The sequence below is a fragment of the Chiroxiphia lanceolata genome, chromosome 2 (genome assembly GCF_009829145.1).
Source record: "Chiroxiphia lanceolata isolate bChiLan1 chromosome 2, bChiLan1.pri, whole genome shotgun sequence".
Lineage (NCBI taxonomy): Eukaryota > Metazoa > Chordata > Aves > Passeriformes > Pipridae > Chiroxiphia > Chiroxiphia lanceolata.
In genome coordinates this window covers 31,985,568-31,999,876 of record NC_045638.1, presented here as the reverse complement: position 1 = coordinate 31,999,876, position 14,309 = coordinate 31,985,568, and the positions used below count along the sequence as shown (strand labels likewise).

General features: G+C 37.7%; 1 protein-coding gene across 2 annotated transcripts in view; it reads right to left on the bottom strand.

Annotated features, from left to right (window-relative positions):
* MGAT4A (alpha-1,3-mannosyl-glycoprotein 4-beta-N-acetylglucosaminyltransferase A) overlaps nucleotides 1-14,309 on the bottom strand; it is a 78,659-nt gene that overhangs the window by 16,945 nt on the left and 47,405 nt on the right. Inside the window, exons 9-13 of one of the 2 annotated variants that reach the window (XM_032679568.1) lie at nucleotides 14,068-14,182; nucleotides 5,408-5,538; nucleotides 4,722-4,829; nucleotides 4,132-4,325; nucleotides 433-651 (exon numbers count right to left, since the gene is read on the bottom strand). In XM_032679568.1, the coding sequence (XP_032535459.1) occupies nucleotides 522-651; nucleotides 4,132-4,325; nucleotides 4,722-4,829; nucleotides 5,408-5,538; nucleotides 14,068-14,182 (678 nt within the window). In that variant the 3' untranslated portion in view covers nucleotides 433-521. Of the gene's footprint in view, nucleotides 1-432; nucleotides 652-4,131; nucleotides 4,326-4,721; nucleotides 4,830-5,407; nucleotides 5,539-14,067; nucleotides 14,183-14,309 lie in introns of those variants that run through there. The other variant, XM_032679567.1, reaches the window with a different exon arrangement.

Below are 14,309 nucleotides of genomic sequence, written 5' to 3'. Positions count from 1 at the left end.
ACCAATATCACATTAGGATGACTACCCAGTAAGTTGCTAAAAGAAGAGGACAACTCTGGGGCAACTGTAGAGATAAAAGTAGTGCTGGGGGGGACGGGAATGAATAAAACCACACCACCACAAACAAAAAACAGATTTCCCCTTCCCTCAAAAAAGGAAACTGCTAATCCTTCTGAAAATATTCCAAGTAACACTATCAAGCAGCGTTGCAGAAAAGTCTAGAGCATAAGTTTCTTGAGGAGTAGCTGAGGGAGCTGGGGTTGTTTAGTCTGGAGAAGAGGAGGCTCTGGGGGAGGTCGGTACTCTGTAACTACGTGAAAGGAGGTTGTAGCCAGGGAGGGGCTGGGGGGTGGGGGGGTGTGTGCTGTTCTCTTCTGCTGTGCCTGCAGTGAGAGGACCAGGGGAAATGGCCTTAAACTGAGACAGAAGAAATTCAGATTAGGTATCAGAAAAATTTTTTCTCCAAAACAGTGGTTAGGCATTGGAATAAGTTGCCAAGGGAGGTGACGGAGTCACCATCTCTAGAAGTGTTCAAGAGCTGTCTGTATGTGGCACTTGGGAATATGGTTTAGGGTGATTACGGTGCTGCTGGGTTGAGGGTTGAACAAGATGATCTTGAAGGCCTCTTCCAACCTTGATGATTTTGTGATTCTGTGAAGCAGTTATATACAAGAAATGATGAGCCTCATATTTTAAAAATATAAAGCAAACTTAGATATATATACTAGTGAGGTAAGGTTGAGTTTTGTTTTTTGCTGGGTTTTTTTCTTTCCACAGTATAAAATACATACTTGTCCTTTCCTGCAGCTTATTTCTTAAAATACAGATCAGCATTTGAAATCCATTTATACTGAAGCAAACCGGAAGCTCTTTTTAAAAATATCCATTCTAAATTTCTATTGCAGACAAGTGTAAACATAATCTAATTATAACAGTCATAGGTTATGCACTTCCAAGGGCTTCCTCCAAGTAATTAGTGCACACGTTCTTTGAACACCATATCTGATTTGTGTCAATTACATCCATAAGGAGGACTCTGAAATTTAGGCACTTAAAAAAGAAATGGCTGTGATGATGATGGACACCACTATCACTTAAGTGCTGCAATGGAACATCTTTCTCAGATGTGTTTTGGCTGGTTCATAAAGAAACTCTTAAATATAACTCTCAGTTTTAATAATTAAATCTGTGTTTGGAACAGCAGTGTACATACCAAAACAGCCAAGTGGATTTCAATAATTATATAACAACCTGGAGGGACAGAAATTCAGTATTTCTTATCCTTACAATGTAGGCTATTTTGAGCATTTATCAATTTATTTTAAAAAAACCTCAAAACAACAAACCAAAAACAAACCATACTTCAACACTGCTGTGCAATTTGCTTTTAAGAAGAAAGTCCTTCAATCTACTTTCATTCTCAAGGATATGCTACTGAAAGAAATGTATGTATTTCCTTACTGCAAAAACCAGAGTGAGACCCTAACATACTATTAAGGGACATTGGTGGTGTGGCTGGAGATCTTTTGCTTGGAAAAAACCTAAAAAGGTTCAGTGCAAGAGCTGTTACTAAAATAACTGTTAGAAGATTTCAATTTACACATTCTCCAGGTGTGGTTTAGAACAACGACCACCTATTTGACTGTTCAATATTCAGCAGGGATCTGCCAACCGGGTCTTGCAAAAAATAGCCACACCTTGCTTTCTGCTCAGTGAAGTGAGCTCAGTTCTCATTTTAAGCTATTAAGAGATCCTTGCCAGTGTTATCCCTGACATTATTCTCGGATCTTAAACATAAATATTTAAAGACTTAATGAAAGCTAATTACTGAACTGCAGAAAACTCAAATTCAGTTCAGCAAAACACTTGGCGTGGAAAAATAAACTACAGGAACAAGTTAGTGCTCTGTCACAGTGTAACAAACCTGCCATTCATTCAGTCAGAGCTGTGGTCAATATTACCATTAAAAACCTTCTTCATCAAGAATTTGTTATGGGAGTTACTAAGCAGTTACACCTCAAACTGACTTGGCAGACAAAATTTTCTTTAAATTCCAAGAGCTTTTCTATTACTTAAAAAAAACCAACAACTTGTTGCATCCTTTCACAGACACAGGATGGTTATAAAGGGTGTATTTTCTACTCTTAATTCCTACTATCAGATTTATTTCCCTACCAGGTAAGTCTTGTAATGTTTGGTCCATTTTCCCTTTTCTGTGTTTCAACCTGCAAGTCACAGTTTTATTTCTGACTGCCTCAGCAAGCATCCTTGAAATATCAGGAAATACCATTGCTCCATTAGACCTTCACCTTTGAAATGGCTTACAATGATAGCTCAAATAACCTTAAACTTAAGTCTGAACAGGTAGCACCATTCTAATTGGTGGATTTGCTTTGAGCAAGCAACAGAACACAAGATACTTCCCTTCTTCTAAAACTAAAATGCATTTCTTTAATAAATCAAAATAATAGCATAAAAAAAAAAAGATATAATCCTCTACTGCTAAGACTGTTCTTAACACAGCATGTAGACGTTAACTACCTTAGGCCTAGCTACAATTTTCCAGGGCACAACAACAATCACTATTTTCCCACCTTTTGCACAGGTAATTAGTACTTACTCATTCCCCCAGTTCCCTCCACCATTCAGGCAATACGTATCAAAAATTTTTTTCTTCAGACCTGTGCATGTCATTTTTTATAACAGTGCTGACCTATGACACTTGCTAGCAATGCTTTCCAAAACTGCCATTGAGCATTTGGCTCATCCTAATCCACTCAAGATCAAAATTTGCTGCTTAGACTTACCCTATTCAGAAGATAGATTCTTTTTTAAATAAACACCACACAAACACAACAAAATGGACAACATTTACTTCATAACTTTAAAAAGGAAAATATGATCAAAAAGAAATTAAAAAAAAAGTGTTTTTTAAACTATTGGCATAGGATTAAAAAAAATATTTTGCCTTTAATCCAAGGAGGTATGGCAGTCATATTCCTTAACACATCCATCTTGGAAAGCTAACTGGGAAAGTCTTTTAAAGTACAGAAATCAACTGAAAGAGTAATTGACATCTCAAACAACAAATTTGAGTTTCACAGGTCAGACTAGTTTGAAAAAACATAGTAGTAACAAGGAAACTACTGATCCTCACTGTTGCACTAAGCCAAGGTGAAGACTAAGCCTTTGATAATGTACCAAGGCACAGAAGTTGACTAACTGTATTCAGTTCAGGACTGCAAAAAGGGCTCCTTAATACCCAGTTAAATTCATTCAAAGAAACTTTTTCTACAGGGTTATAGGCATTGGCCTAAAAAGAACGCATTAAGTTATGTGAAGTAACACCTAAATAGACATTAAATAAACCATTTATAAGTCTTGGACTACCATGTTGGCAAGACGGTAGCAGCAAAGCAGCAGATCAGTCTCAATAAAAGTAAAGGATGACTAATCTCTATAGTGCAAACTCTATTATCCTTAATTAATCTAACTAATAGCTAAAAAGAAGTCACCTTTAGTCCTCTAACAAATCACAGATATTTGTATTTTGAAGACACCCCCCCCCCCTTTTTTATTCAATTTTAATGTTTTTTTTAAATAGGTCAACTTGGAGTTTTAGCACGATGACTTTTTTTCAAGCCCTAAAGCTACATCTAAAAAACATGACCCTCCAGAGCTCCCAGCTTTCAGGTCTGGGGACATCGTGATATGCTCCAGCAAGATTCCAGATCTGGACAACCAAAGGACTGAAGCCGCAGGGCACAACATACTGTACCACATACCATGCTGTACAATTGCACTGTAATTAGAAGCAGACTAACCAAATACAAACAGAACCAAATTGGTTTCTTTTAAATTCTCTTATGAAGTGTCAGAGAAGCACTGGTTTTGCACTGCATTTATCAAAAAAGCTCCAAATTAAATGAAAAAAAAAAAATTAAAAAGCAAGACAAAACTTACTGTAGTAAAAGATTTGGAGGGAAGACAGTAATGATCATAGTTTCAGCCGAACTCCAAATGTTCTACATCATTTCACTTTAGGTTATAATGACAGTCCCAAATTCTATCTTCAAACATTCTTGGCACAAGCAACTTTATATATGAGACCAAAGGCAAATAATTACTAACCTTTCTACATTGACTGGCTTGTCAAATTTAAAAAGAATATAATCTCCAGCAACTGGTGTGACAGCCCAGAAAAAATCTTCCCCTACGTAGGTTTTTTCTAGTGTATGCCCCTGGTAGACTTTTAAAGATGTCGAAACCTCTGCAGGTGGATTCACGTGGATTTTATGCAGTAATGGTTTCAGGAAGTCTTTATCCTAATTGAAAGACAGACAAACATCATGCTGGTCAGATAACCTTGTTTATTTAATGTTCTCTTCCAAAGTGGCTACACTTAAACATTTGCCTAAAATGGAAAACAAATGCATTACTCATTTTGGGTGCATCAGATCTTGTACAGATTAGTAAGATGAGCATGCCATAAAAGTAAAAAAATGAGAAAAAACATCCCCAACAAAAATCCACATTAGCTGAGACTAGCACTTCTTATACTCAATAGTAACCAGTTTACATCAGATTGAATTCCAACTGGAGCAATATACACTGTGCTTGGAAATGCAAGACAACAAGAAAATGCCTGTTTTCTCAATCACCACACAGTTTTTAATTTAATTGGCCTGCTGTGGAACGGAAGGGAAATATTGGCTACTAACTGTGAGTTTCTGGATCTTTCCTGCTAGAGAAGAGTGGAGGCCAACATGCTGGAAAAGAGAAGGCCTGAAGCGTATCCGTAGATTAGATTTCTGTCGATCACAATGTTTCTGAAACAGTGTGGGGAAAAGGGAAGGGTGGGATAAAAAAAAGAATCACATTAGTAAAAACCAACACAAGGTAAGAACCTAGGCCTATTTATCCAGTCTTTCTTGTTTTCATTCCAGAAATCTACCAAGACTGATGTGCAAATATAACACTGTTCAAGGTTCTTGCACAGAACTTGTTTATTCAGTCTTTCAGCAAAGGTGCTACTTGAGAAACGAAGGACCAAAATCCAAAGTTTATTCCCCATTTGGAACCTTCTCGAAGACTGCTATTCAAGCAGTGACATTCTGCAGAGCCTCAGCAGTGGTTACACATATGAGTTTATTTTAGCTCTGTTACACACAGAAATTAACTAAACTTTTGCTTTTCATCCTATTGCACTCATGTCCAAAATCTGAAGCAATAACAGTTATAAGCCTCTGAGAACTGTTCTTTTTGAGATAAAAATCCTGGCAGGAAGAAAGACTCCCAGAACATGCAGTAATGGTAACACACACTACGCTATTTTCCAGCTCACAAAAACCAACTCATTCACCATCACAAAAACATTTTAAAAGTTTTATAATAAAAATAAACTTACAGCATCTTTCTCAGGGTTACACACTTTCACCCAGAGGATATGGTCCAGGAGCCAATCAATAGGTTTCTCCTTATAAAACATAAATATGAACTCTACAATAAGAGTGATATCTGGAGACTGGAACATTTTACCTGTGGTGACATTAAGAATAACTAGAGTTACTTTAGATTAGAGATAACATTGTCTTTTGAAATCAGTGAGACAACAGATGATAAATTTGTGCCAAGACAAGAAATGCTAGCAATGAACAACCTGAAATCTCAATGTTATTAAAAGTTCAATAACTGTCAACTAAACAAAACAACTATTAGAATAAGAACTTGTAATAGATCTTGGTGCTATCAAAATATTCAAGGTATTCTACAACACAGTCTCCTTAAGAATAGAAATTGTCAGTTTGCAAAAATAGAGAAAGAACATTTATGGATCAGCATCTACTGTTCCCCATGTCATGTGTAAGCTTCAAGCATCTGAGATGAGGAGCTTTTGCAAGCGTTATCTGCCCAGTCACACAATCTCAGTTTTTGTAGGTACAAAAAGCAGAGATGGAACACCTACCACTAACTTCAGATCCTTCTGTGCAGGAAATCAAAGGGAAAGAAGGAAACTATAGAACATATCCAGAGACAACACAACTCAATACAAGAGAGACAGCCCACAGCAACCAGAGTTTTTTTCGGAAGTGCACAGGCCATCAGCAGGACTTCTAGGTCATAGCACAGTGCCATTCTGGGTGGCACTATGCTAAAGGATTCTTGGGAACCCTGTAAACTGAGGCTTAAAGGAGGCCTTTGCAAAAGAAGGAAACTCACTGTTGATGAAGAAAGTCTATTTACTATCAACATGAACAACCACCTATGTGGTTGTAGAATACACTTCTCTGCCAGTACAGATGTCTGAAGAGAAAGGTGGCCAGTACACTGGGCTATTGTGTTAAACTGAATGCAGCACTTAAAAAAAGGTACCTTGTATGAAGACAACCAGGAGCAAAACAGACTGACAAGTGCTTGTACCAGGGACTGCACTCAAGCATTGAAACAGGTTGCCAGGGGGCTTAAGTTGCTTAAGTCCCCATCCCTAGAGGTATTTAAAAGATGTGTAGATGTGGCACTTGGGGACATGGTTAATTGGTAGTGCTGGGTTAACGGCTGGACTTGATGATCTCAGGTCTTTTCAACCAAAACGATTCCATGAATGCGTGCCAGCTAAAATTCCAAAGGCAGTTCCAGATTTAAAGTCAGATTCAGAAAACATCTCCAGGTTTGCAGATGAAGTCTGCCTCTACTTTGCTAGGCTACAATGGAGAAGGCAAGAAAGACATTTTGTATCAATGAATCTCTTAGGAAGACACCAGCTGAAGTGATTCAGTTCTGCAGATGGTGCTGAGATGTGGGCAGTGCTAGATTAAACGGGGATGGGTTCTTGGGGTATGTGGGCATCAATGGATCAGAGTCCAACAGAAGCTCTTCTCCTATGCACATCTTCTGTCTCTCCACATTTTGGAGTCCTGTACAACAGTACTCAGGTATAAGAAATGTTTCAGGGGTTTTTTCCACTTGTGAGGAGGCCTCCATAGGCTTTCTAAATAACAAGTTCCACAAGTGGTAGAGGTTCTAAAAGTTTCTCCTATTCTTAGAAAAAACAGATGGAGTAGACATTAAGAACAGACTCCCCTCTCAGGTACCCAAACCACTTCCTACACTCATCAGAAAATGGGATTCTGTTCTCATCTACAAGAGGACAAAATTACCTGGAAAGGCCACTAAGGAGCCGTATAGGCTAGTCTGAATGACAAGCAAATAGGGAACAACATTTTATATGAAGCTTAAGAGCTGTCAGCAGTGTAGCACTCTACTTGAGTAGGTGGCTGAGTGGAAGTGAAGAAATGGTGCAAGCAGTCTACCTTACCAAGCCATTAAGGAGGATGTTCGCATTTACATGAACAGAAGAGAGGATATACCTGAAGTATCACCCTGAACCAGAACTACACAAAAATTAAAAAGTTATCTAGGCTTTAGTGATTAGGAACATACATTTTCACTGTGACTGTACATGACTATCATTCAGAGCCAGACATTCAGTTACTTCTCTTTCTTTTAGGCCTCACTGAAATCTGTAATTCATAGAAGGCTAACATAAGGCAGCACAAGGAGCTGGGAGTTCAAATCTCTGTTGTAACAGCGATGGAACATTTCTCTACCGGAACAGGTGACTTATCCTGGCACATTATACAAAATATCAGAGTAGATATAGAATGCTGGTTTATTAGCTTACATATATTATCAACAACCATATTTTTAAGGGAAAGTAAATTTGCAGCAGCCCCATTGTGTGTGTTCCGACACTACCAGGTATCAGACCCTTACAGGGATTTGCTTAGAGAATGCCAGGATCTCGAATTGCAAGATCCTTCATCTTCCTAAAAAGGGAACAGATACTTAGAAGATCACCTAAAGAGCCTTGCCCTTTCCAGAAAACAAGTCTGATGCGATCTCATTTCTTTATGACTTGTGTGAAATTGGTTAAGAACATAGCCAATGAAAGAATACTTATTATGGAATTCTGAGATGAGTTTGGAGGGGTCTGAGCAAGGCTACAACATGATGCAGTTCAACAAATACGGAGGAAGCATCTGACAAAAGTGCCAATTATTTCATATGTTGGAATGATGATTCATAAAGTGACACAGTGGGGTGGAAAAGTAAATGTGGTAAAACAATAAATGACCTGACACTGCTACATCAAAGTTGTCGCTTACAGAAACCTTTAATTTGACTGTTTATAAAACCAAAACATTGACATCACTTGTAAGTGGTTGTTGCAATGAGGTTCTCAAATAAGTATTTCCACTTGAAAATACGCTGTAACTAAAATTTGAAGCTCCCACTACACAAGGGACAACTTCTACTAAACTAGGGAAAATTGCAAGGCTTTATTCTTAAAAGACCTAAGAAAGATGATATGATTTTTATTGTTACTATTTACACATTATATTGTCATATTGTTAAAAACATTATTTGTGGAAGTAAATATTTAAAAATGGGTAGGAAACAATCATATGATTTGTACAATATTGTGCAAAATATTCATGCAGAATAACAGCTTTCAGCTTGTCACACATCCAGCTAAACAGGCTCCCAATTTTCCTGGTGATTCATCTCTGCCTACTGCTTTCAGTGGCATAGGGCAGGAGAAGAGAAAAATATGATAAACCCTAATCAAACACCAGCTGAAAAATGGGCCTAATCAGATGTTTTTGTGATGTTTATGGGACTGAAACCATCATTTCTAGATGGCACCTGCTGAGGCAGTCTGTCAGTCACATCTGCTGCCATAGGAAGTAGACCTTCCCATGAGGTGTCAGAGAGATGCACAATACCCTGCAACTCAGAAGACAGAAACATCCCCACAGTATTGCTCCAATCTCAATGCAAGCAGACTGAAGAGACAGTTTATCCTCTTCCAGGATCTATACACAGTCAGGCTGCTCTAGAATCCTTCTCTTCTTTGTCCCAAGGACAGAGCAAAAGAATCAGACTGACATTTTTTCCTTTGACTAGCTCATCTTCTGAAGAGCACAAGGATTACAGTTCTTTAGTTGTCATCACTCACAGACCATGTAGCTTAAAACTGGGTGTTAAGGTACAGGATCCTTGCCTACAATTAAAAAAACTGAGAACAAAACTGAAGAGTAGGAATTTACTCTTTCCCCTAATTTAAGTTATCCTAATTTTATCTAAAATAGAAACAGGGTATCAACAAATTATTTACTTCCATAGGGCAAACTAGTCTAGGCCCAGAGGCACCTTTCTCTAGGTCAGCACACTACTGTCCACCATGCAGTCAACCACCCAGGACTTCAGGAATAATCTAGCTGCCATGGTGATATCACAGGACACACCAGGAAACAAAAAACCAAAAACATTAAAAAAAAAGAAAAAAAAAAGAAAAAAAAAAGAAAAAAAAAATAAAAAAAACAAAAAAAACAAAAAAAAGAAAAAAAAGAAAAAAAAGAAAAAAAAGAAAAAAACAAAAAAGAAAAAAAGAAAAAAGAAAAAAAGAAAAAAAGAAAAAAAGAACAAAAAGAAAAAAAGAAAAAAAGAAAAAAAGAAAAAAAAGAAAAAAAGAAAAAAAAGAAAAAGAAAAAAATAAAAAAAGAAAAAAAGAAAAACAAAAAAAAACAAAAAAACAAAAAAAAAAAAAAAAACAAAAACAAAAAAACAAAAAAAAAACCAAAAAACAAAAAAAACGAAAAAAAAACAAAAAAAAAAAACCAACAACAAAACCCCCCACACACAAAAAAATCCAAACAAACAAAAAAACCCACGCCACTCTGATACATCCAACTACAACTAGTCAGAATAAACCAGTAAGCATCAGCTGGCTGTACCTGCACTAGCATCTTCAGTGGCCTCTCTGCATTACACTGCCCCGCACCATGGAAGTGTTCAACAGTGGAGACAAAGCCACCTCACATTAATTCCTAATGATCACTGGAGTGAAGATGAACAGGCAACACCCTGCCCCCAAGACATGTCATTGTCTCCATTCAGTAACCAAGGACAGAAATGCTGTCACCACCTTCCACACAGTTTGGGACAGCTTTGCCACGGTCCCTTATCCTTCTGTGTAACACTGCATTCCTCATCCGTCATTTCTGTCTCAAGACACCACCATCACAGTAGTTCCGCCATAGATCCCTTTTTTCCCCAGAACACACTTCCTACAGCAGCTTAAAAACAGAGCTCTTCAGTGAAGTCTCTGGCAAAACAAATCTTCAAAACTCTGGAACCCTGACAGTCCACAGCTAGCCCCTGTGACAGAAAGCAGCCCAGTACAACTCCTACTCCACAGATCCAACACCCAAACCCCTCTGAATCCAAATAAGCCAAGCCCTCCCTTAGTCTCTTCTAAGCAAGAGCAGCAGCAGCTTGGCTTCCCTAGGGCATAGCCATAGCCATAGCCCAAGAACAAGCAGCAGCCTTTGCCAAGGTCCTTCAGTCTTGCAGCCTCCCATGCAGCAGCATGTGAGCCACAGAACCATTGAGATGCCATCCAAATCTAGGCTACAGAATGCTCACTGGCCACCCCCAATACGTAGTCAAACATCATCAAGCCAAAGAGACCTAAGCAAAAAACTGCAGTCAACATGCACTGCCTCAAACCAAAGACAACAATTGAAGCAACGGTTCATCCTGCTGGGTGTTTGTGCAGTTGGTACAGTACATGGGAATATACATAAATCCAGGAGAATCTGCTGACAAAATTTCGTAGGTTGCACATTCTGGATGCATACAACCTACCATTGGAAAGAAACTTCAAAATCCAAAAGAATTAAGACTCAAAGGCAAAATCTTGCTCCATAAACCCCTAAAGATATGCAAAACGTAGAAGACATTCTCCATACAATTTATTGCTAAAAATGAGAGCCTGGAGTGGAAAAAAATAATTGTGGACTACTTTCTTCTATTTATTGAGCCCTGCCAAGACTTCTATACATTTTTCAGTCCACTTAAATGCCATCTTTAGTGAACTATTCTGGCCCTCTCAGTATTCTTGGTAAGTACAAGACATACTTGAAATAAAGCACTTTGTTTGCTACAATTCTCTGAACTTCAAACATCTAAATCACTCCTTTTCATTCTTCTGCATAAAAATAATTAAATACACTGAGTCTACACCAACAATAATTTATACCCACAAGCACATATTCTAACTATAGTTGATGTTTTCGATGCTTTCCCTGTTAATGATATGCAAATTACTGGCATTAAAACCAGAACTTCTTTGAAGTTATTTAAAGCTCAAACGTTTGACTTGATCTACTCTTCCCCAAACTTCAACTATGTGCACAGCTTGAGCAAAATTGTAATCAGAACAACTTAAAATAATCAGAACAACAGGCCTTAAAACATCAGGGCACAGTAAGAACTCAGAGGAACTATATAAGACAATGTAAAGGCTGATTTCAGACCATTCCATTAACTGTTTGTGACAGCTGACATAGCAACAGTGCATAGTATTGCAGTTCCTCTGGAAAACACTTAGCTCTCAAGCAGTTGGAAGATAAATCAATATTTCTAATAAAAAGCTAGTAGGACTTTCCTACATTCTGTCACAGGGACCGCAGTGCAAACCAGAATCCAGAGGAGCAAAAGATGCATATTCTTCCACAGAGCTTCTTAGGGAAACATCATACATCTCACACATTATTTATTAGATACTTGACAGCACTTAAGACTATGCTCTCACTATTAAAAAAAACCAAAGGAAGCAACATCTGCTCTGTGGCAGAGGTGACAGAATTCTATAATCCTGCTGTCAGCCTAAATAGCTACATTTGCCACTGTCTCATGTAACACTTGCATAAATTAAATTTTCAGGTCAGAAATACACCATGACAAAAAAAGTTTTACCTAGCAAACTTGCAAGCCGATCAAGGTTTCCAATAGCTTACAGTGAATCAGCCACACTTCTCTTTTTTAGAGATTATTTCAAAATCAGTCACATTTAGGCAACAGTTGCCCAGAGAAGTTGGGGATGCCATCCCTGCAAATGTTCAAGGCCAGGCTGGATGGAGCTCTGAGCAACCTGGTCTAGTGAAAGGTGTCCCTGCTCACAGCAGATGGGTTGGAACTAGGTGATCTTTAAGGTCCCTTCCAACCCAGGCCATTCTATGAATTTGGTGCTCTAATTTCTCTCTTAGATATTTATGCATAAAACTCATCCCCAGTTACAAACTACTTTTGCTCTTCCCCATAGCTATGTGCATTACCAAATAACCATAGTATCAGTCTGCATCAAGATCCATAAAGGGAAATCAGAGATGAGGCAAATCTACATTACTTGCATAAAATTTCCATGCAATACATGGTTACAGCACACCAATGTGTCTCAAAGCCAAAAGTTTTAGTTGTTTTCATGAATATTAATTCTTCTCTCAAAACTTAAAAGCAGGATAAGTAGCTAAATTGGGAGAAGAAAAAAAAATCTAATTTAATTTTCTAGGTAGAAAAGCAGCATTAAGATGTGTAGCCATAGCTAAATGCATCTGAAATTCTACTGATATCATCTAATTAAAAAGAGGCAAACTAATATGATACAAGGAAAAAAGAACAGGGATGCAAGCAGCAGGAGCTAACGACTAAATTTAGCTACAGCTGTTTTCAGAGCCTACACTGACCACAAGTATATAGAAAGTATAGAAAAACAAGATATTTTTAAACAGTTGTGTTTTTGATTAAGCCAAGTCTCAGTATTAAGAACTATCTACCTACTCTTTCTGGCTTAGACACTGTGCCCTCTACAGCAGCACTGAGAACAGAAAGGGGTGTGAAATACACAGATATTAAGCAAGTTAAGTGATCTGAAATACAACTGCATGGGGTAGACAGTGCATGTCCTAAACTGTTTGTTTTATGCACATTTTGATATGTCAGTCTTACCAAATGGCAATTTGTGACTGCGCTCTACTACCAAATCAAGCAAATGTAGAGTAACTGTAAATTACTTCTACAGCTCAGGAACAGAATTTTCCTTTGAAGTGCAATTAGGACTGGAGCTAAAATTCAAATTGTGGGTTTAGTTAGGGTTAGTGTTTAACTGTTCAAAAGTAGAAACAAAGTCTAATCAGATGCCAGTACTCAACCAGACTTTGCTGACACAAACAGAATGTTGCATGGGGCTCCCCAACCCAAGAGACAAATCTATTTAGGGTAAAGGTTTTAGCAAATTATTTAAATTTTTTATACTAGGCAGTTTCATTTCCTATTCCTCCCACCTCTCAGGCCACAAAACCAGTCCCATAACTTATTCAGCAACAGTGCATCTCTGATGGTAGCCCAAGGCAACAAAGCAGATTAGTTATGTGGTGGTCAGGTATATAAGGAGACTTTACTCTGCCCATTTCCTCTCCTCCTCTCCATTGTTTCTGTAGGTTCGACTGGAAGGCAAGTGTACAAAGTACCATTCTGTACCCCAAAATAGTATGTATTGCTTTCAAGTCTATTATCTCTCTATAAAACATGTTAGTGTAAGAGTGAAGAACCATAATGTAATTTCTACAGCACCCTGGCAGTCAATCCACAACCTGAGATCCTGCATAACTTCTGTCCCTGTTGTTCATTGCAAATGACAGACAGACTCCAGCCACATCTAGGAAGAAGCAGACTGTCATAACTTCTCCCTGATGAATTAAAAAGATGGAGATAGAGCAGGCTTTGCAACAAAGACCAACTGAAATTTTGGCACTAACATCAACGAAGTTATTTTAGGAGGAGTTAGTTCTATGTTTTTTCTTTACTTCAGTCAGTTGTGTTCTAATGACATTTTTGTTTTAACAATAGCTAAATTCAAAATAAGTCATGCCTTGCAGTTTGACTGTATTTTTATAAATTAATTAACTTTTCATTATAAAAATGCCCTCTTTTCCAACGGTTTGAATTTGCCTCAGTTATACAAAAGTATACAAAAAGAATGAGCGGTCAAACCAAGAACTATAAGTTAAACCAGAGTTCCTAAAAAAAAAAAAATCAATGAATTTCTACCTCTTGGTCTCTTTTCAGTACAAAGAAGATAGCTTTGAAGTCAGATCACTATTCATTTACAGTCTGAGGATGAATGTGTTATTTCAAACTACATACAAGTGAACATTTTCTTACCAATGAAACCCAGTTGAGAAAATTCTAGAATCATCCAATCTTCAGAAGCAAGCTGAAGTGCAAAATTTTTTATTGTGCTGAAATAATTCTGCTTGACAACGATGTCATCTTCAAGCTAGAGGAAGGTAGCAGTGATATCAACATAAATAAAAAAAAAAGCCTCATCAAAGCCATAGGAAAAAGTACAGCTAGGAAATACTGATTTATCATATATTGTTAACACAGAGCCATATATGTCTAAT